The following is a 24,352-nucleotide window of genomic DNA, read 5'->3' as shown; positions in this document are numbered from 1 at the left end:
TACAGGGAGTATCTGAGATAGCTCATTCCACTTTTGGTGATTATTGTGAAATATTACATCAAGCAAAAAATTTCTATGAAGTTATCAAACACTGCTTGGAGCCAAACCAAACAAGTCTAGTTCTTATTTCCTACGATGTTCTTAAAACAAAATAAACAAAACAAAAACAAAAAACTATCACATCCTACCCAATTGTTCCCTTTTCAAGATTAACCATTCCTGTTTCCTTCAAATGGTCCTCATTTAGAAAGATCTGGTCTTCACTGGTCAATAACTTTCTTTTGGGAACTTTCCAGCTTAAAAATAGTGCCTAAAGAATGTTGCCTAAAAATGAATGTGACATGTTCTGGATGTCTTTAAATACAAAAGAGTACAACTTTTTTCCTTCTGGAAATCATGGCTAATTTCATTTAAGATAGGATTAGTTTGAGAAGCAAATATGTAAAGAATCATTAACAAAAATATAATAACTATCCTCCCATTGAAAATGGGTTAAAGGATATAATAGAACAGTTCTAAAATTCAGAAATGCAAACTTTTAAACACCTCCATCACTACCACATGAAAAAACATTGCTCCAAATCACTAAAAATCAAAGAAATGAACATTGAAATGACTCTGAAGTCTCACCTCATAATCATAAGACTGGCAAAGATGATAAAAAAACATTGTTGAAGGGATTGTGAAAGGACAATAAATGCACTGTTGGTAGAGTCATAAATTGATTTAATTATTCTGGAAAACAATTTGGAATCATAGTCAAAAAGGTACTAAGGAGAATGAAATCTTTGTCCCCATGTTGCTAGTATTAGGCATTTACCACCAAAACAAGTACAGTGGTATATGTACACATGTACATATGTACAATAATATTATAGGAGAGGAGAGGTTGAAATAATGAAAATAATCTCAGTGGTTTTAAAATTCAATAAAAGAATTATATAACTAGATAAAATATAAATTAAGAAGCAAAAGGACAAAAATAATAAAAAGCTTAAACTTATAATATCATAGAATTTTAGTTGTACTGGACCTCGGCAGCCATCTAGTATCTTACATCCATAAACAGAAACAAATCCTTTATAATATACTCATGAAGTGACCATCTATTCTCTGCTTAAACACCTCCAGAAAGAATCCGCTGACCCCTGAAGCAGCCTATTCTATTTTTGGATGGCTCTAATTGTTAGAAAAATTCACCTGATAAAAGCCTAAATTTACCTCTTTTACTTACTGCTCCTGGTTCTGCCCTCTGAAGTCAAAAAATACAAACCTAATCATTATTCCACATAATAATAGCACTTTAGATACTTGAAAAGAGCTATCATATCCCTCCAGATCTTCTCTTCTGTCCAACCTTAACGTAACAGATTCCTTCTACCTGTCTTCATATGGCATGGATTCAAGCTCCTTTGAAATTCTATCTGGTTTAAACAATGCCTTTTGTAAACTGCAGTGTTCAGAAATGATATTGGTCTGATATATTCTAATAGGACAAAATAGAGTTTAACTATGATAACTTTATTCCTTGAAGTTAAGTCTCTCTTTATGCAGTACAGGTTTACATTATTTCTTTTGCTAGTCACATTTCCCTCCCAATTCATATCAATCTTGGTATATATGGATTCAAAAAGAACCCCAGGAGCAGCTAGGTGGCACAGTGGATAAAGCACAGGCCCTGGAGTCAGGTACCTGGGTTCAAATCCAGTCTCAGACACTTAATAATTGCCTAGCTGTGTGGCCTTGGGCAAGCCACTTAACCCCGTCTGCCTTGCCAAAAAATCTAAATAAAAAAAAAGAACCCCAGATCATTTTCAAACTATCTGACCCTGCTGCCCTAAATTTTACTTTTGAAGTTGATTTTCATCCATATCTAATCTTATTAGAATTATTAATTCTAATATGCTATATACTATGATATTCATTTCACTTTTCATTATTTCATGCAAGTTCTTCCATGTTTTTCTAAAGTCAACCACCTCATCATTTCTTACAGCATAGTAGTATTCCATTACAATCATATACTATAACTTGTTTAGCAACCTTCCAATTGATAAACATCCCCTAATTTACATTTCTTTGCCACCAAAAAAATGGAAATTGAAGGGATGCTGGGAATAGATGAACAACTTGTGGTATATGATTGTGATGAAATATTACTGTGCTATAAGAAATGACAAGCAGGATGACTTCAGAAAATTCTGGAAAGACTTACAGAAACTGGTGCAAAATTAACTGAGCAGAACCAGAATAATAGCATTCACAGTGACAGCAATATTGTATGATAATCAACTGTGAATAATCAGCTATTCTCAGCAATACATTATCCAAGATAATCCCAAATGATTTATTTGGAAACATGCTATCTCCAGAGGAAAGAAGTGATATTGTCTGAATACAAACTGAGAGGAATGATGTTTTTCACTTTCTTTTTTGTTCAAATCTAGCTCAAAAAGACGAATATACATGTTTTACATTATTGCACATGTATATCCTATAGATAATCTATAGATTGTTTGCCACTGGGGATGGAGAAGATAACACAAAAAACCTGAAGCTTCGGACAGTACCCTCTTAAGTGAAGAAGGAGAGCCTTATTTTAACTAGAGTTAAAATTCAAGATAAAAGGGGCAGCTAGGTGGTCCAGTGGATAGAGCACTGGCCCTGGAGTCAGGAGTACCTGAATTCAAATCCGGCCTCAGACACTTAATAATTACCTAGCTGTGTGGCCTCGGGAAAGCCACTTAACACTATTGCCTTGCAAAAACTAAAAAAAAAAAAAAAAGTCAAGATACGAACTGGAAAAATGAGCAAACATCAGAAAAAAATTCTGATCAAACACATAGAAGAAAACAACAAAGTCAAGATTCCTGCATACAAAACCTCGAAGAAAGATATGAATTGATCTCAGGTTATGAACAAATAAAAGAGGTAGAGGAAAAATTCAGAAAACAAAGGAGAGTGTTGCAAGAACATCATGAAAAAAAGAGCAAATTGCTTAGGAAAGGAGGCACAAAAAATACTGAAGAAAATAATCACTTAAAAAACATAATTAGGCTAAATGGCAAAAAAGCACAAAAATTAAATGAAGGGAAGAATCCCTTGAAAATCAGAATTGGTCAAATGGAAAAAGATACATAAAAAATTTGAATAAGAAACGAAATCCTAAAGATTAGAACTCCAAATGGAAATGGTGTTACAAAAATTCATGGAAGGAAATAATTCCCTAAAAGTTAGAACTGGGCAAGTATAAGTTAAAGACTTTATAAGACATCAAGAAACAATGAAACAAAAATCAAAAGAATGAAAAAACAGAACGAAATGGGAAATTTCTCATTGAAAAACCAACTGACCTGAAAAATAAATCCAAGAGAAATAATTTAAGAATTATTGGACCACCTGAAAGTCATTATAAAAAAAATAGACATCATCTTTTAAGGAATTATCTAGGGGGGCGGCTAGGTGGCACAGTAGATAAAGCACTGGCCCTGGAGTCAGGTGTACCTGGGTTCAAATCCGGTCTCAGACACTTAATAATTACCTAGCTGTGTGGCCTTGGGCAAGCCACTTAACCCCATTTGCCTTGCAAAAAGGAAACCTAAAATAAAAAAGAAATTATCTAGGAAATATTAAAATCCAAGGCAATTCCTTACTAAAGAAAGAACTGGCAGAGCCTGAATACCAGTCAAAGATACTTTTTATTTATTTTTCTTGGGGCTGTATTTTCTTCCACAGACTTATATGGAAAATGTGTTTTGCATGACTGCATATAGCTACAGATAGAGATAGAGATAGAGATAGAGATGATAGAGATAGAGATAGAGATAGATAGAGATAGAGCTAAAGCTAGAGATATAGAGATAGAGATAGATACATAGAGATAGAGAGAGAGAGAGAGAGAGATAGAGATAGAGATAGAGATAGAGATAGAGATAGAGATAGAGATGATAGAGATAGAGATAGATAGAGATAGAGATAGAGATATAAAACTGTCAAATATTTTGCCTTCTCAATCAGAGACTAGGGGAGGTAGGGAGAGAATTTGGAAGTCAAAAAATTTTAGAAAACAGTTGGTAATGTTAAAATTGTTTTTACATATAATTGGGAAAATTAAAATATTAAATTATATTTTTGAAATTTTATAACATGTAATTGGGGTAAATAAATGATCATTCTTAAAAAGAAAAGAACAACTGCTTATTCTTATCCTTTGATCATTTATCAATTGGCAAATGACTCATATTTTATGAATTTTACAAAATTGTCTATGTGTTGGAAGTATAAGACCTTTATTTGAAAAAATCTATGAAAATGTTTTCCCAATTTTCTGCTTTCCTTCTAATCTTGGCTACATTGGTTTTATTCGTATGAAATCATCTTAATTTAATATTACCAAAATTATCCATTTTACTCTCTCGTTAGTCCATAAATTTGCCTTCTATCCATAATCCTGAAAGGTAATGTGTTTCAATGTTCTTTTAATCTCTTTATGATATCTCCCTTTATACCTAGGTCTTGTATCCATTTTAACCTTATCCTGATTAAAGGTGTAATATAATGATCTATATCCAATTTCTGCCATAATGTTTTCCAGCTTTCCCAAACAATTTTTTATCAAACAGTATTCTTTCCCCAAAATTTATATCTTTATATTTATCATACACAGGATTACTATAATTATATTGTATGTCTACTCTATTCCACTGATCCACTGTTTCAGAACAGATATAGTACAAGACAGTTTTCATAACTATTACCATATAATATATTTTAAGATCTGGTACTGTGAAAACTTCCCTTTATTTTTTCATTAATTCCTTTGATATTCTTAATCTTTTGTTCTTCCAAATGGAAGAAGCAAAATTCAAATGAATTTTATTTTTTTTTCTAGCTTAACAAAATAATTGTTGGTTGCTTAATTGGGATAGCATTGAATATGTAGATTAGGGAGAATTGTTATTTTTATTATATTGGTCAGCCCACTCATAAAAATTAATATTTCTCCAATTATTTAAATATGGCTACTTGTATTAAAAGTCTTTTATAGGGGCAGCTAGGTGTCACAGTGGATAGAGCACTGGCCTTGGAGGTCACAGTGGATAGAGCACTGGCCTTGGAGTCAGGAGTACCTGAGTTCAAATCCGGCCTCAGACACTTAATAATTACTTAGCCGTGTGGCCTTGGGCAAGCCACTTAACCCTATTGCCTTGCAAAAACTAAAAAATAAGTATTTTATAATTATGTTCATGTAGTTACTGTGTTTGTCTTGGCAGGTTCTCCCAGGTATTTTATTTAACAGACAGTTATATAAAATGAGGTATCTCTTGCTAACTCTTTTTGCAAGGTTTTCTTTGTAATATATAGAAATGCTAATTATTTAAGTGAATTTATTTTACATCCTGTTACTTTGCTAAATTTACTTGTTAAATTTGCTAAAAATTTTCATTGTTCTAACTTTTAAGCAGAAACTCTTAAGATTTTCCAAGTATACCATCATATTGTTTGCAAAGACAAATAGTATTATTTCCTCATTCCCCTTTCCAATTCTTTTGATATCTTTTTCTTCTCTTACTGCTTCTGTTAGTAATTCCAATATAATGTTGAATAATATTGGTGATAATGAGCATCCTTGTTTCATTCCTGATCTTATATGAAGGCTTCTAGCTTATCCCCTTTACAAATAATACTTATCCATACTATGTTCACTTCCTTTATTTTTTTCATAGTATTTTCCTTTTGTTCTGTTTCTTTTTTCACAACATGATTTTTATGGATATATGTTTTACATTATTGCACATATATACTCTCTATTGAATTGTCCATTGTCTCAGGGAAGAGAAAGGGGAAAGAGAGGGAAAAAACTGAAAGTCAAAATCTTGTTTAAAAAAAGAATGTTACAAATTATTCTTTATATGTAATTGAAAATAAGGTAACATTTAAACTGTTAAGAAAACAAATAATGCTTAATGATGGTTTTAGATAGATACTCCCTATCATTTTAAGGGAAAATCCACTGATACTTATGCTTTTGAATGCTTTTAATAGAAATGATAGTTGTGTTTTGTCAAAATGTTTTTCTGCATATATTGATATCTCATGATTTTTGTCATTTTAGTTCTTAATATAATCAATTATATTAATAGTTTTCCTTATATTAAACCATTAGTGCATTCTTTCAAATATTTATAGTTCTTTTTGATGTAGCAAAGAATAGGACAGGGGCTGACAAAAATTTTAAAAATGAATATACAAGTTATGGTATGTAAATATGATGAAATACTATTATGCTAAATCTTATAAACATAATGACCAATCATGACTCCAGAAGACTAATGATGAAACAGATTACTCAATTCCTGACAGAGACAAGAAAAACTTAGAATGAAGGAAGACATAAAAATTTATGTACATAGCCAATCTAGGAATTTGTTTTGTTTGACTCTACATATTTATAATGGATTTTGTTTTTCTTGTAATCTCAGGTGTGGGGAGGAAAGGGATCTGGACTGTACATATGAAAAAGTGAATTTTGATCAAATAAAATAAAATTAAATATTATTGAAATCTTTCTCTTTTTAACTCAAAAATGTACTTTTAGAAGCCATTTAATTCTCTCTCCCCCCATGCCTGTTTTATAGATGGCAAAATTGAAAAGCTTGATAACACTTTGAAGATGAGCCATTTTAAAGAAAAGAAGCCTAGAGACATGGACTTAGCACCACATGGAGAGTTGGCCAATTCACCCATTTTACAATTGGTGAAACAATCTTTCTCTTTTTTGGTAAAGGAATCACTCTACCAAAAACATTTTTATGAGGCAGATATAGTCCTAATACCTAAACCAGGGAAGGATGAAAGCATCAAAGAAGAGCTATAGATCAATTTTATTAATTAACATTAATTGAAAATTTTGAACAACTCTTGTTGAATGAACTATAGTGATTCATTCAAGAAATCATTCATTATCCATAAGTTGGATTTATTTCAGTGATAAAAGGATGTTTCTAATTAGCAAACTCATCAACAAAATTTATCATATTAAAATTAAAACATCTAAAATCACTAATTATCATAATACAAGTCTTTGACAAAATACAATTTTCATCAATTTAAAAAAATCTTCCAAGTTTATACATTGAAAAACCTTTTTTAATACAATAAGATATAGCTATCTAAAACCAAAAGGAAGCACTACATATAATGAAGATACATTGAAGCACAGGAGTAAATCAAAGATGCCCATTGTCTCAACTATTATTTGACATAGAGTTGAAATACTAACAATAGTGAAAAAAGAAAGGCAATAAAGACATAAAAGTAGGTAAAGAGAAGATAAAATTTTCCTTGCTTATGACATGAAGGTTCTAAAATATTTGGAATACTTAAGTTACAAAATATTAGGGAATAAGCAAAGAGACTAAGGCAATCAGTTTCATCAAATCTACTGTCTATATATAAAAAAGAAAAAACCTCAAAAATCAACAGTATTTGCATACAATAATAACAAAATCCAAGAAGCAAGAATGAAGGGATTTTTTTAAATAACTGCAAAATACCTACAATATTAGGAGATCATTCTATCAAAGCATTCAAAATGCTTGTTTAAATTCAATTGCAAAGTGCTTCTGAGAGAAATTAAGCACAGTTTAAATAGCTGGAGGAATATTGGGTTTGCAAATATAATAATACCAAAGTTAATTTACAGTTTTAAAAACTATATTAGTTAAATAAACAAAAAATCTTATAGAACTCAATAAAATAATAACAAAATTCATTTGGAAGAATAAAAGATCTGAGTAAGAAATAATAAAAAGAGATAGGGTCAAAAAGGGAATAGCACTTCCAGATTACAAACTATATTATGAAACAGCAGTAATCAAAACCACCTGGTATTAATTTAAAAATAGAGCAGTAGATCAATGAAACAAGTAGATAAAAGAGAATCGGGGGAAAAGAAGAAATCTCCCAATGATCTGTAAAATGAGAAAACAAATTACTTAGGAAAAATTCTCCTTTTGATTAAAAAAAATGCTGAAAAAACTGGAAGATTTTATATTTAAAACTGGATAGAAATAGATATAGATTTAGATATTTCACAGTTGTGGTTAGGAGATGTATTCTTAATCAAACCAGGATTAGAGATAATTACAAAAGGGAAAATAGACAACTTTAATTACATCAGAGTAAAAAAAGATTCTGCACAAACAAAAGTTTTACACCTAAAAATAAAAAGAAAGTAATCAAACTGAAGGGGGAAATATTTGTGTCAAATTTCTCTGATAAGGGTTTGGAATCCAATAAATAATTAATCCAATAAACAATTAAGAGACTTTAAAGTATTCCTCAATTAGATGAGTAGTCAAAGGATATGACAAACTATTCTCTCTTTTTTTTAGGTTTTTTTTGCAAGGCAAATGGAATTAAGTGGCTTGCCCAAGGCCACACAGCTAGGTACTTATTAAGTATCTGAGACCGGATTTGAACCCAGGTACTCCTGACTCCAGGGCCAGTGCTTTATCCACTGCGCCACCTGGCCGCCCCTGACAAATTATTCTCAAGATAATTGTCAACCCTACAAACCATATGAAAGGCTGTTCCATATTATCTAAATATATATCTAAATATATATATATATATATATATAAATCAAACTAAATCTGAAAGTTTCATCTCACACCATCAAATTAGCAAAGGTGTCAAAATATAGGAATAGTCAATGTTGAAAGGGTTATGGAATGACAGGGATACTAGAACCTTGTTGATGGAGTTGTAAATAAGAACAAATGCTTTGGAAAGAAATTTGGAATTGTGCAAATAAAATGACTAAAATACTCATACCTTTTGACCTAAAGATTCTATTCTATTACTAGGCTAATAAAACCTATAAGAAGACTACTTATAAGAAGAAAGTCTTTTTCAAAATACTTATAATAGTACTCTTTTGTGACAACAAAGATTTGGAAACAAAGTAGATACCTATAAGATTGGGAAATGACTAAACAAATTATAGCATAACAATGTAACTCTGTTGTAAGAAATAAAGACTGTGAATACAGAAAAGACTTCATGAATTAATGAAGAATGAAACAAGCAGAACCAAAAAACCCCCAAAAAACAAAAACAAACCCCCAAATACACAATAGTTATATATACAATACATAACAAATATACAATAATACAAAAGGAAAGAATAACCACAAAAACATCAAAATCAAATGCTGTAAAGTTATAAGGAATAAGTATGATTTGAAAGAAGAGATATGATAAAATGTCCCCCCATTTCTATAAAGAAATGAGAGGTCCAAAGGTATGATACATTGTATGTACTTTCATTTTTTTTTCAATTTACTGATGACTTATGTGGCTTTATCTTCTTTTTATCTTTTTTTTGGAGGGGGATAGCTCTCTAAGAGAAGAAGGCAGAAGACCTGGGGGAAATGTTAGGGATGAAAAACCAAAACACACTAATAAAAACTTTAAAATAAAAAGATAAAAATGCAGCTAGGTGGTAAAGTGAACAGAGTACTGGCCCTAGATCCAGGGGAACCTGAGTTTAAATGTGACCTCAGACACTTACTTAATTACCTAGCTGTATGACCCTGAGCAAGTCACATAACCCCATTGTCTAACTAAAAAATTTTTAAACTGCCAAAAAAAAGATGAAAACACAAAAGAATTTGAAAGTATCACTAATGATATTACCATTAAGAATTATATTACTGAGTAGCCCCTTTATTTCTTATAATTATATCTATATCTTGGGCATGGCACACATTAAGTATTTAATATATACTTGTCAATTCATTGGTTGATTTTAAATAAAAGAAAGTTTTTATGATAGAGATAGATCATAGATCCCAGGATGATTCAATATTTGATAAATAATTAGCATAGATACCTTCCATAAACAAATAAAAACAAATGACCATATTGATGAATACATAGAAAATATAGTATTTATTTATGTCCAAAAATAAAACATAAAAAGTACAAACATGAAGGATCTCATTTTTAAGCTCAATAAAAAGGTAAAATACAAAATCAAAAGTCAGCAATATTTGCTAAGGGGAAATACTACAAGATTTCCCAATCAGCACAATGATAAAGAAACAGTGATCTCAATATTATTTTACATATTTATAGAAATGCTAGCATTAGGAATAAGACAATAGAAAATTAAAGTTACAAGCATTGCCAAAGAGGAGTTAAAATCACACTTCTTTGTAGGTTATATGATAATTAACTTATAAAAGACTAAAGTATAAGCAAAGAAATTGTCAGACAACTAATAGGTTCAGTAATGAAGCAGAATAATAATAATAATAATTAGCATTTATATAGCATCTGCTATGTCCCAAGCACTGTGCTAAACATATTAAAATGTCATTTGATATTTTAAGTAGTGCTATCATTATCCCCATCTTACAATTAGAGGAAACTGTGACAGACTGTGATTAAGTGATGTGCCCAAGATCACACAACTAGAAAGTGTCTAAGGCTAGATTTAAACTCTTGTCTTTCTAACCCTAGTCCAGCACTCCATCTATTATGCCACTTAGCATAAAACTCAAAAACCACAAAAATCATCATCACTTCTTCATAGCAATAATAAATAAGAAGATATGATAGAAAAAAAGAAATCCATTTAAAATAACCATAAAATGTTTCTCCTTTCTAGGTTTTCATTGCCCTGCTTTCTCAGATTCTCTCCCCACCTATCTAATCATTTCTTTGTTGATCCTGCTTTGCTGACCTCCATCTATTCCAGATCCAATATCTATAGATATATCTCTGGGGACTGTTTTTTATCTTATGCTCTATTCTTGATTTCATCAGGTCCCATGGATCACTAAATACTCTCTGGATATGACTCTCAGATAGAAATGTATAGTTTTACTGAGTTCTAATCCTGTATTTTGAGGGGCAGAGTATTGTGAACAAGCAGGGTACAGAAGCAGAGATAGTGGTTAGATATATTTCCTTATCAGACTATTACACTCATGTGACATAGTATAGATAGGAGGCTGATGAAAGACAGAAAGGGGTCAGGGTCTGACTTAGGTCTAACATGTTTCCAGGGGTACAGGGTAGTTACATACCAGGGAGACATAGGTGGGGTGGAGTTTACTATCTCACAGCTCCAGCTGCATCTGGGGAGGGGTGAGGCAGTTTTAGGATGGAGCAGGAATATTGCAGAAACACAAAAGGTTTAGGTTAACAAGAATATTTGGATAAAATTTATGGTATATCTCATGACTCTTAAGGTCAACTGTTTGAGCCCTGTCGGGTTGTTCCCAGACTTGGGGGGTATTAACCAAACTGAGAAGTTTCTTGGAGCCCAGAAGTGTCAAGGACCCCCTTTACACAAAGGTTACACAAGTATTAATATTGTACTTCAATATCAATATGATCCATAAAATAAGTTATCTTAAATTTTTACCATTTTTTGCTCATTGAATAGTTTGTAAGTTCATTATTTGGAAATTTCATGGGATTAATAAGCATCTTTTTAAAACATAAATATCACTAAAAAAAGATTAAAGAATTATTCATATATTTAGGATCAGAAATGGACCTGTGATTTCACTGGTTTAGGGAACTCTGAAAAGAGATAAACTTCTTATATCAACAGAAGTCTATACCTTCTATGCAACTTATAACTGGGATGTTGCCCAGAGTTACACAGCCAGTATGAATGATAAGTCATCTAACCCTAGATCTTCCTGATTTTCAGGCTGGCTCTCTAATGTGTAACTGTGCTTTGTTACACCATATAAAAAGCTAGGATCAAAAAATATTAATAAATGATAAATAATAATCCGTAACATTTATGTGAATTAATTCATATAGTTTTCCTTCTAACCCCTACTTAAGGTATCTTCTCTGAGTTAATAGTAGTTTTGAGTTAGAGAAGAGAGAAACAGAGAATTTTGGATTGTGGCACACTTTGGTGGGTAGGGTTAAGTGTGGGTAAAGTAAAGCTCTAAGGAATTTGGGGTGACATGGCTGATGATGCTGTATTTGCTATATCTGGTTACAATATTGATTTTTAAGTTTTAAGGGTGGTTGAAAATTTTTAAGAGAAGTTTTATTTAAATTGCTTTCTACATGAGATGACATTTTTCCTTTTAAGAAGCTTCATCTCTTGATTTTCAGAGTTAATTAGATTTCAGTTGTTCCATTAAAGCACCTACACCTCCTGCCTATATTACTATATCAATGTGATTCTTCCATTTTTAATTCAAAATGTAATTTGAGAGAAAAGGCTCTAGGAGTGAGGAAAGGAACTGAGGATGCCAAAGATAAAAAATACTTTAAGCACTATTCCTGCTGCCAGGAAAGATGAGGGACATTCTCTTCTTCCTGTTACTAACATCAACTTGGCTCCCAGCACCCAGAATTCAGGCTGGAATTATTATTCCTCTATACTTTGATAGATCTTTTATCTCAGCAAATGATGTTTACCCAAGTTATATTAAATAAATACACATTTACAGCATAATCCTCCAACCCTAGCCACCATTCATACCAGTATTTCTATGAGAAAAACATATTTCCTTTCATAAATGCCTAATTTATAAATGAATTTTGGAACATATTCTGCTCATTAGTTATAATTGTCCCTACACTTCCCTAAATTCTTCTTTTATTTTTAATTTACAGAATAAAACAAACATTTCCTTAACACTACAATTTAAAAAGATGATTGTACATGAAATTGCAAATCTACTATTCACAACTTGCTATTCCTTTCAAATATTCCTTTCGATATTCATTGGCTTCATACCTCCTCAAACCTGTTACTCATCACATTTCGATGAGAAAAGAATGTTTCAGCACTCTGTACTTTCTTGAGATTCATTGCACTTTCCAGAACTTGTATGAGTCATGCCACCCACCCACCCACCACCCACTCCCACATATCTCCCTGCAAGAGACAATGCTTCATCACTGGTCACTTGCTTGCCACTAAGCATCTCTCATCTCTCTCTCTCTCTCTCTCTCTCTCTCTCTCTCTCTCTCTCTCTCTCTCTCTCTCTCTCTGGATGATTAGAGGTCAATGTGAGTCTCCTGTCTCAGGATGAAACAGAGAACAACATCAGTCTCATAGTAGCTCCAGAGCCCCAGCCCAAGTCCACTTGCTCAATTCTGGGGCCTTGATTGCTTCAGAATTAACATAAATAGAAATTGTTTCTGGTTTGCTCAGAAATACTAAGGACCTTCCTTCCCAGATTGATTTTTTTAACTATGAAAAAGGGGCTATTCTTTGCTTTATTTCTTATTTACCTGCTCAAATGGCTGAGGGTTGTGCCCTCCCAGTGCAATTTTTTCATTTTGAACTAAGCAAAAGTGACCATTCTTAGCTTCTACCTCATCTCTCTCTCTCTCTAACCTAGTCTTAATCACTGAATGGGCTTTACCTCAGTCAAACTATGACTACATCCAATGTCATTTCCTGTTGTTCTGATATATATCTGGTCACTGGACCCAGATGTCTCCAAAGGAGAAAGAGAGGCTAATGGTTATCAGGGGCTACTAAATTCAATTCAATAGCACGTCATGGTATCACCTTTTTCATGTCATATATGATCCTCTTCAAGAGCAAAAGACAAACACATTATGCCAGAAACTCTTCTCAGTATAGGTAAAGCAAAGTTAAATTTTATTTTATTTTAAGTAATTAATTGGGTTTTTTAATCCATGCCTATTTAGTTTTAAGGTTCTATATTACAACCTCATTACTTAATATTAACCCAGTAAAATGTGAAAATTCTGGGGAACTTTCATGAATTATTTCTAATTACATAAATTCTTATGAAAAAATTTCCCAACTCTTTGATTTCATCACTCAACAAGAGTTCTGGAACAAATTAACAAGAAGTATTGAGGTGCTACTGTATACAATAAAATTATTTTTTTTCTTCCTCTCCTCTCACCATATGGATGAAGTAGATATATATTTATAATATGCTTCCATACATATTTTTAATTAGCAGTTCTTTCTCTGGATGTAGACACCATCTTGCTTCATATGTCCTTTTCAGTTAATTTGAGGTATTTAAAATATTCAAAATAACTTATTTGCAAACTTCAAAGTCATTCTTAAAACAATATTGCTGTTACTATTCTCTTGGTTCTGCTCATTTCAATCTTCATTATTTTGTGCAAGTCCTTCCATGTTTTTTAAAATTCATTGAGTTCATCATTTCTTATAGCACAGGAGAACCCATCACAATTATATATCACAACTTGTTTAGCCATTCCCCAATTGATAGGCATCCCATCAATTTCACGAGCTTTACCACCATAAAGAGAGTATAAACATTTTAGAATATATACATAATATATATATACATGTATATATATATGGGTTCTTTTTATTTTCCCCTAATTATTTTTGGAAACAGACCAAGTACTAGAATTTCAGGGTGAAAGGGTATAGGTAGTTTAATAAATCTTGGGGCATAATTCCAGATTGCTCTCCAAATGGTTGAATCATCTCATAATTCCAGCAGTAATTAATTAGAGTCCCAATTTTTCTACATCCCCTCCAGCATTTGTCACTTTTCCCTTCTATTATTTGAACCAATCTGGTACATGTAAAATTATATCTCTTGGTTATTTTAATTTGCATTTCTCTAATCAATACTGATTTAGACATTTTTTCATATGATTATAAATTGTTTTGATTTCTTTTCCATCAGAAAATAGCTTGTTTATAGCCTTTGACCATCAATTGGGGAATAACTTGCCTTCTTTTTTAATATTTTATTTATTTATTGTTTTTCCAACTACATAGAGCAATAGTTTTCAGCAATCTTTTTTTGCAAGGTTTTAAATTTTATATTTTTCTCCCTTCCTTTTTTCCATTCCCCCTCTCCTTCCCTTGACAGAAAGCAATTCAATATAGGTCATACATGTATAACCAAATAATTTGTATTCCTATAGATTTAACAATGCTCTTTACATATTTTAGATATGATACTTTTATCTAATAATCATCTACAAAATTTTCTGCTTTCCTTCTGATGTTGGCAACATTTGTTTATTTATACAAAAGCTTTTTTAATTTCATATAATTGAAATTATCCATTGTACAGCTAACTTTGCTCTCTATATTCTTAAAAATATGCTGGACATAATTTAACCTTTTTAATGACTAAAAGTTGTCATTATGAATGTATATCTTTAAACTTGCACTTTGTACATCAGGGATATTCTCAAGGGCTATTAAAATAGATGACAGTCCTTCAATTAGATAATAGTGTTTTTTGACTTTATATCTTTTATTTTTTCCATTTCTATCCATGCTATCAGGATGTCAGTTGTCATGCCTGATATGGTTTATGCTTGTTATTCCTACCCTGCTTCCATGTAATTTTCTGCTTCTAATTCACCATAAGGCAGGAAACCACATCATCAAAACTGCAAAAAGTGTATCAAAAGGGGGGTGCAGCTAGGTGGCTCAGAAGGATAGAGTACCAACCCAGGAGTCAGGAGAACCTGAATTCAAATTCAGATTCAATGACTTAATACTTAGAAGTATAACCTTGGGCAAGTCACTTAACCTTCTTGCCTTCCAAAAATAAATTTTAAAAAAGTGTGTCAAAAGAAATGATTTCAAGTAAGGTTCTAAGGAGCTCACAAGTAAGTTTGACAATGTCTATTTTGACTACACAGTGGTCTTTTTTGCTTACTTGTGAGTTCTCAGTCATATCCCAAGAGGCAACTGGTGGTTCAGGGGATGGAGAAATGACCCTTTAGTCAGAAAGACCTGAAATTAAATCCAGCCTCAGATACATAAGAACTGTGAACCTAGGCTAGTCATTTACTCTCTGTATGCCTCAGTTTCTTCAAATGTAAAATGGGAATAATTATAGCACTTATCTCACAGAGTATTGTTATGAGGATCAAATGAGATAATATCTGTAAAAATGAGTAGGACAGTGTCTTTCACATAGTAGACCTTATTTCCTCCACTCCCCAAATAGTCATCAAATTAGATAAGTAACTTGTGGATACATGAGGAATTATTTTATTAATTTTTATATAAAAGTAGCATTTATTTAAACTTAGGGTAGAACTAGATACCTTAGATAAGGAGACCATGACCTTTTGTTAATAACAACTACTCATTTCCTCAAAACCTTGTTAGTATGAAGATGAGTGGAAGTGGGGAGGTTAGGGATACTCAAGTTTACTTCTTGGGGGAAGGGAAAAAAGTAGGGATCTCTAGTGACTAAAAGGTTATTTAACTAGGGTTTAGGGAGTACTGTTCATTACCACAGAGAAGAGCCCCCCATCAATGGAACTTCCAAATAGCAGTGGAAGTGGAAGATACAAAGATGAATGTGCTTAGAGTTCTACAAAATTAATTTGTTGAATCTACATTTAGTTTTACAGAGCTACTTAATTAATGATAGCAATAGGAATTTTTAAGTCTTCTGTGGCAAGGTCACTTAACTATTTTTATCTTTTGTAAATAACATGGGAATTACAGAAATAGAGAAATTATCTAGATTTGTCTATTTCTAACTATGATCATCTCTTTATGTTAAATCTAGATTTTGGTTTACAAAAATTACTTTTTAAAAAGTCAGTTGCTCCTAATGTCAATGGTTAAAAGACTGGTGATGAGATTTCAAGAATAAATGGAACAATGAAAGAAATAATAAATTATAGCATTGATGAAGAATTTGGAGAAAACTGTCTTTAGATTTAAGTTGCCAGAGCATAAAACTCTCAATTATCTTCCTAAAAAAACAATATCAGTCACTTTTTATGTCATTGAAAGGCAAGAGACAAGTATCCTAGCCTAGAGTAGCCTCTGTCAAACTATCTAGGAGGTGCAGTGGATGGAGCATTGACCTTAGAATCAGGAGGATAGGAGTTCAAATCCGGCCTCAGACATGACTTGCTAGCTGTGTGACCTTGGGAAAGTCATTTAACCCTAATTGTCTCACATTCAGGACCATCCCCATTTGTCCTGATTCATATCTGGCTACTGGACCTGGATGACTCTGGAGGGAAAGTGAATCAGGTGACTTAGCATAATATCCCCTCCCTCAAAATCGATTCATGAGCTGGTCGTGGCATCACCTCCCTGATGTTGTGGTCCTTTTCAAAAATGAAGCACAAACAGAGTAAACCCTCTGCACTGGCTATGACTTTGTGTGTGGGTCACTTAATTGATATAAATCTCAATTGTTTTTTCCTTAATCTGACTAAAGGTATGACTTTTACATGAGATGATTTCAGAAGTCTCCTTCCAATGATATAATCTATGATTCTTTCACAATCTCAAATTCTTGAATGTCCATTGCTGTTTTCAAGAATTAAGCAAATAAATTCATCTTCTGAAATTGCAGAAAAATATGTAAAGTCCATGTCTATGTATTAATAAAATTTCTAAGCAAAATGATTGTTTAATACCAACTATATTCTAATGTTAATATAGTTGAAATTAGAAAGAAAAATGAAACCACCCTGTTTTCCCATAGAGTGAAGGTAACCTGGGTTCCCAAAGGGCCTATATGCCCAAAAAACACAAGTTCTGGCAAGTTCCATCATTCTAGAAAGACCAGGGTAGTCTTGGATCAGCCTACCTAAATACAGTAAATCTCATCACCAGTGGGCTTGCATGTTGTCTGTAAGCTTCTTGAGGGCAGGAACTGTCTTTTGCCTCTTTTTTGTATTCCTAGAGCAGTCACTTAATAAATGTTTAATTAGCTAGAAAAATGGGGATGAATTCTTCAGTCTTGAAAAATAAAAAACAACCCAACATGGCATTCAATTTTATATATCTTCTTTCAGCTTCTTTAGTAAACTGAAAGAATGTTGAGTGGATGCATAATAATTCTGAAAGAATGTTTTGTTCTAATTTCTCCATGTTCCAGTTTGGTTTTAGTGGTAATGACAAAAGTAATAGATGTACACACCATTCTCAAACTTAGATCAGTGAAGCCTTCCTTTGGGATCAGGATCATAATTTGACATAAATAAGGTTATTGCAATCTATATGAATAATGGTGAATAGGAAAAACAGTTCGTTCCAGTAAGGTGGCTAGATGAAAATATAGGTCATGCTTAAAGGAAAGGTTGGCCATAGAAACATAGACTAGGTGGTAATAAGAAAGCCTGGATACCAGCTGGTATTAGAAAAATCAACTTGGAGTAAGGGACTTTAGCCTTTTAATAGTAGAGTGTTCCACAATTGCCTAAAGTCTAAATTTCTGGTTTAGCTACAATATCACAGCTATGTCAACCTTGCTATTGATCATAGAATAGGAAGGACATGATCTAACTGTGCCCCATCAGTCGGACATCTTGAATGGATGAACTCCATAACCACAGTTATCCTTAACCTATTACGGTCTTCGATAGTATTCTTATGAATGAGATTATTATTCATCTTGACTGAACTGCCACTTGAACCATCAAATCTTCAAGTAGCTATCCAAACTAGAATGTAAGTCAAATAGCAAATTCAGTTTGGAGGGGAAACTCAGGGTGAGATAGCAGATAGTTCCTAGAGAACATTTTCAAGAGGTTTGTATGCACCCATACTCCCCTATACCTTTTAATCAAGGAATGTTAACTCAAGATTACCAATGGATGTTATTCTCAGGTCAAAAAGGTTAGACTGAAGGACTAAGTGAAGAGGTGACATGGGAAATAAGGAATTACTCTTAGACACATATACTGGGTGATCCTGTAATATAATGCCCTCCTCTTGGCAATAAATATGCTTACATAAATAGTCCAGGAATTATGCCAGAATGGCTGAAACCCCAAAATATTCAGTCAGTCCTGCAACAGCTGAATCTAGGCAGTTAGGCTTGGCTCAGAAACAAGTAATAACCTTTTGTAATGATCCTCTAATTTCTTAGATCAAATAAGAGATAGAACAGGAAGACACACTCCCAAAAGGTGTTTGTCATTGATAAGGAGCTAATCCAGGAAGAAACATCCCTTCTACCTGGCAAAGTCCTCCAGATGCTATTGTTTGTGGTTAATATATGTAGAAAACCCAGAAATATTGAAGAGCCTCCTAAAGGAGATCCATAATCAATCAATAGTGTTTGGTTTAACTATACATACTCAGAAAAAAAGTGAATGAAGAAAGCTTTTTGTCTTGGCTAAGATATGAGACTATTCTGTATATGTGTATGTATAAAATGTGAGTCAGACCTGAATTGAAGGAGAAGAGGGTATTAGATTACCCTTAAAAACTTCAGCATTATTTCAATAACCAAAAACAAAACCCAATATTCTTCTAGTTGATGTTGCATGGTTACAAGTCATGGAACCCTACATTCTCCAAAGAACTGATGCTGAGGATCATCCAAAGGGTGATGAAGCACACAATGAGCAAGTCTTAACACATTACAATGCAGAAGAATGCATGAAAATGGGCTAAAATATGTCATTAAATTCATTTCAATCAAAAAATTTACTAAGACTTTATTTTGTGCTAGGGTTGGGGTTAAAGTAAATTATCTAGTCACTGCTATCAACGAGTTTATATTTTCCTGGGGAAAAGCAACATGTACACAAATAAGTAAATACAAAATATCAACAAAATAAAAATAAAAGTAATTTTGGAAAGGAATACTAACGACCAAGAAAATCAGAAAAGACATTTTCTAGGATATTAGTACTTGAGGTTTGATGTTATACAGGAATCACATGCCAGAAATAGAGGCAGTTCATTTAAGGGTATAGAGTCTGGAGATGGTATATATTTTGTGTAGTGCCTAAATTAGTGTGGCGTGTATTAACAATGCAAATGACAAAAATAATGAGATGTTGTAGAAATAGAATTAACAGATTTGGGGACTGATTGAATATAAAGGGAACACAACTAAAAGTGAGAAGCAAAGGATGGCTCTTCTGTTGTGAATTTATGTGCCTGGAAGGATGGTGAATTTAGGTGCCTTTATAGAAATGGGGAAGTTAGGAGGAGAAGCAAATGAACCAGGCACATGGTGAGAAGGGAAAATTGATGCTTTGCTGTTAGCTTCATAATGTTCATATTAAGAAAATGCAAGAAAGACCCCCAGATTTTTTGAAGGATCTCCTATGATGAAGCAAAGACATGAAGGACAATCACAGAGAATAGGAAAGCACAGCTTGGTTTCCATCTCTATCACTGGAAGGAATATCCACATTAATGAAAACAAATTCACTGGAGTAATGAAGTAGAAAACCACATGATATTAACCTTCATTTATATAAACCATTTGTCTTTTTAATTCATTCAACAACAAATTCCCTAAACACTGCTTTTCTATTTGCCTTCTCTTAGGTTTTTCCATTTGTACAAGGCTGCATAGAGGAGGAGTAAAAAAAAAATTCAAAAATCACTCTCCTCTGGCGCTCAGCCTCTCCTAAGTTTTGATGAGGAAAATATGGTATAATATGGCTTACAAAGATTATAACCTACAAGTTAGAGAAGTAGTATACCAATAAAATCACAAATCCTCAAAATCCTGCATTATTGACATTAAGTCATAAAGTAGATTGTCACAAGCAAAGAAATCCCTCCCCAAAATAAGCAAAGTAAATTAGTAAAGTGAACAACCCAATTCATACTACTGAAAAGTGGCCTGCAATAATAAGATATTCCCAAATAATCTTTGTCTTGACAGAGGGAAGAACTCTTAGATATTAGGCAATGAACTAAAGGTTCAGAGTAAAAATACATCTATTATGTTCCAAGATAATTATATAGCATTTCTTTTTTGATCAGTGCCATATAATGAAAATCAACTACCTGCATAAAAAGATCTTTCTCTTCCATTATGTGTCAATATGATAAACATTGTGTGTGTGTATATATATACATACATAAGAAAGAAAAAACATAAAATTCTCAATTTAAATAAAAAATAAATAAAATCAATTAACATCAGTCTTCCATGATATAAGTGATCCTTCCTAGCATTCTATATACATGCAGACATACATACATACATATATACATATGTATATTCACACATATACACTCTCAGCTTTATTATACTTGGAATGTCTTCCATTTAGGAAATAAAATCTGCTCAAACTTTACAATAATCAATTCCAGTATTATTCCATGTAATATATATATATATATATACATATATATGGAATTACCTAATATAATTTTCATAAACACAACTTCTCTGAGATGAGTGTATTTCTACAAGCAGTTACCACAACATGAATTTTAATAAATAACTCTCTACCCATAAATAAATATAACCAAATACAATCTAGGGTCGTGAAAGAACAAATATTCTCTGAAAAGATCAACCCATATTTTACTAAACTACTCTATTACACTCAATTTCTAGTTAACTCCTAGATCAAATATAAAGTCATCTTGGGAGCATATAAAGCTCTTCATGACTCAGTCCCTCTTTACTTTTTCAAGATTCATCTTATATTTTACTCCCCTCTATTTACTCTATGACCCAGACATACTTCCATCTATCTATCATGACTCCAACTTTTTCTCTCATTTCCATGCCTTTGCCCAAGGTGCTGTCCCATGCCTGAAATGCTCTCCTTCCTCACTTCTATCTCTTAGTTTCCCAGTCTTCCTTCAAGTTTCAGTTCAAACCTCATTTTCAGATCTTTCCTTGTTCCTAGATGCTTCCTGTGTCTTCCCTCTGAGATGACCTTTCATCTCCTATGTAGATGTCTTCAACATATATAATATATATGTATATATCTTTTTTTTACGTTTTTGCAAGGCAAATGGGGGTTAAGTGTCTTGCCCAAGGCCATACAGCCAGGTAATTATTAAGTGTCTGAGGCTGGATTTTAACTCAGGTACTCCTGTTTGTCTTTAGTGTTGGACTGTAAGATCTCCTTGAGCACAGAGATAGTTTTTTCTCTCTGTGTTTACCTCAGTGAATAAATAGCAGAGCAATTGTCAGATAGTAAGCATTTAATAATGCTGTTGAACCAGTTGTTGACAAACTATAACAGATATTTTCAATTTCTCCTTCTGAACTATAAAAGGGTTTTTTGTCAAAAACAATAGAAAATTATTAATCAATTCCTTACATAATTTAAAATCAAAGATAAAAAAATTTTCCATTGAGGAAATAGCATTTATGAATTTCCAGGTTACTATTATAACTTTTAAAACACTGAAGGTCTTACAAATTCTTAAACAGATTTGGAGAGGAATAATATTCCTTTATAAACACAATTTCATGACTCTCTTCCCATAAAAAATCCCTTGTATTTTATAGATTTATGCTGCTTTTCCCTGTAATAGTCTGCTATGAATCTGACCTTCATCCTTAGAGACCAAGAGGAGGATGTAGACTAGAGAAAGGTTGGGGGGGGAGGGGAAAGTGTAAATGTTCCTAAATGTATAATGTGAAAAATTAATACATGATACATGCAAAGAGGAACATATTGTTCAAGTTCATTTAAAATGTTTATCTTCCCCAACACCTGCCCCCCCCAAAAAAAAAAAGCTACTACAATAGAGTACAGCGCTGATTTAAGCCTTAATCTCTTCCTGAGTCCTTGGAGAAGGTGAAGTGGTCACACTTAATCTGATTCTTACCCCCCAACTCTGTAGTCCACACCTGCCTACCATCAATGTAAATCATACATACACAACATTGTTCAGGTTCTCATTTATTAGACTCTTGTCTCTCTTAATTTAAAGTGAAATTACTGAAATGGTCAGGAAACTGAAACTTACTTCTCCATTTGGATTTCCTGTTTACCTTTCTGAATGGTGAAATTCTTATCAAAATGAAGTACATTCTTAAAAAAAGATTCAGTTTGTGGGGTTAAAAATGTTTGAGGATGGGGGCGATGAAGAATGAAGGCAAGATATCATATGTCTGGAGGGTCTGGCTGTCTGGCTGCTTTTGAGGAAGGATTCAATTACCCTAGCCCTCTCAATGACAATTTCCATCACCATTTTCTTCTGCCTCTATTTCTGTCAAAGGGTTTACCTGATGGCTGACCTCTGGAGAAACATTCCATCTTTCTAATCCCCAAAGAGTACAAAAGATACAACGTTCAAGAGAATTCATAACAACTTTACAGAGCAAGTTTCTCAGGCCTCTGCACCCTACCAGGAAAGAGAAGGCAATGATAGTATCTTTAAGCTTGACTTTAGGAAGAAATCTTTAAATGATGATGATGATAATGATGATGGTGATAAGTACTTGGCCATAAATATTGAGCCATTCCCTACATAAAATAAGTGTCCTTGAAGATTTCTACTTGGAAGGAGGGGGCAGTGAGTGTATAGGGACCAAGGTCACAAAGTCTTAGGGAAAAGATTGTTGGAGGTATGGGGTGGGGGGCAGAGAATAAGGAAGATTGAAGAGAGTGATTTCCCAAGAAAGGACATATGGGGTAGACAGAGCATCCTTGAAAGGCACTAGTAGTGCCTACCATCCTCTGTGTACAAAGAGAAAGAGAAGAGAAAGGAACCTGGGTACCTGAAGTCTCTGGCTGCAGTCTGGTTTCTCCTCCACGCCTTGCCCTGCTGCAGGACCCCGTTCACAATCTCCTTCTCGTTGGGCAGCCGGTACACTGGGAAGACGTAGAGCCAGCAGAGAACAAAGACGCCCAAAGCACTAGCTCCCATTGGCAGCCGGGTCCGGGGACACTTACACGCCAGTACTGCCATAGTCCCTCTCCAAGCCTGTCTCCGGGCCCGGCTGCTGTCGCTGATGCTTAGCGCAATCATGGTGTTGCAGTGGTCTGAACTGCAGCGCAGAGCTTGAACTGAAATTCGAAATTCAAATCGTTCCCATGCAATGCAATGCAATTGCTTTTCTCTCTGTCTCTGTCTCTCCCGCTCCTTCACTCTCTCTCTCTCTCTTCTGGTTCTTCTCTTCTCTTCTCTCTCTCTCTCTCTCTCTCTCTCTCTCTCTCTCTCTCTCTCTCTCTCTCTCTCTTCCCTCCTCCTTCTCTCACGGACACACACCACAAAATCGCGTCTTCTGCCGCTGTTGTTCCAACAGTGGTGCAAAGGTTTTTAATGTGCAACTTTCAAATCAACCGTTTCCCTCCTTTTAGTGAAATCAGCGGAAGAGCTAAGTCATCAGCTATGGCCATTGTAGCTTCTCCTGAAGAAGAAAGGGGCTCCCGTCTCTCTCCACAAGTCGGGAGATCCAGGGACCGCGGATCTTCCCAGCTGACTGTGCCGCATCACGATCGTTCTCGGGTTTGGTCCAGGTACAACGTTCTCCTTCTCAGTTACGAGCTTCCTCGGCTTTTCCCCCGCCCCTTTCGCTTTCGCCAAAGGCAAAAAACAAGCTCCTTCGCCTTTGGTCGGCTCTCGGCTCTTCCTGCGACTGCGGCCGTGGTTGCTACGGCCGTGGCT

The 24,352-nt window shown here is 33.6% G+C and overlaps 1 protein-coding gene across 1 annotated transcript in view; it reads right to left on the bottom strand.

The window, feature by feature from the left end:
• Positions 1-23,812, bottom strand: part of ST8SIA1 (ST8 alpha-N-acetyl-neuraminide alpha-2,8-sialyltransferase 1) — a 118,461-nt gene extending 94,649 nt beyond the window's left edge. Inside the window, exon 1 of the mRNA XM_074194288.1 lies at positions 23,463-23,812. Coding sequence (XP_074050389.1) covers positions 23,463-23,713 — 251 coding nt within the window. The 5' untranslated portion in view covers positions 23,714-23,812. The remainder of the gene's footprint in view (positions 1-23,462) is intronic.
• Positions 23,813-24,352: the final 540 nt, after the last annotated feature.

This window comes from Macrotis lagotis, chromosome 7 (assembly GCF_037893015.1).
Source record: "Macrotis lagotis isolate mMagLag1 chromosome 7, bilby.v1.9.chrom.fasta, whole genome shotgun sequence".
Lineage (NCBI taxonomy): Eukaryota > Metazoa > Chordata > Mammalia > Peramelemorphia > Peramelidae > Macrotis > Macrotis lagotis.
The sequence above is the reverse complement of the archived record's forward strand: the minus strand, read 5'-3'. Positions and strand labels throughout refer to the sequence as shown.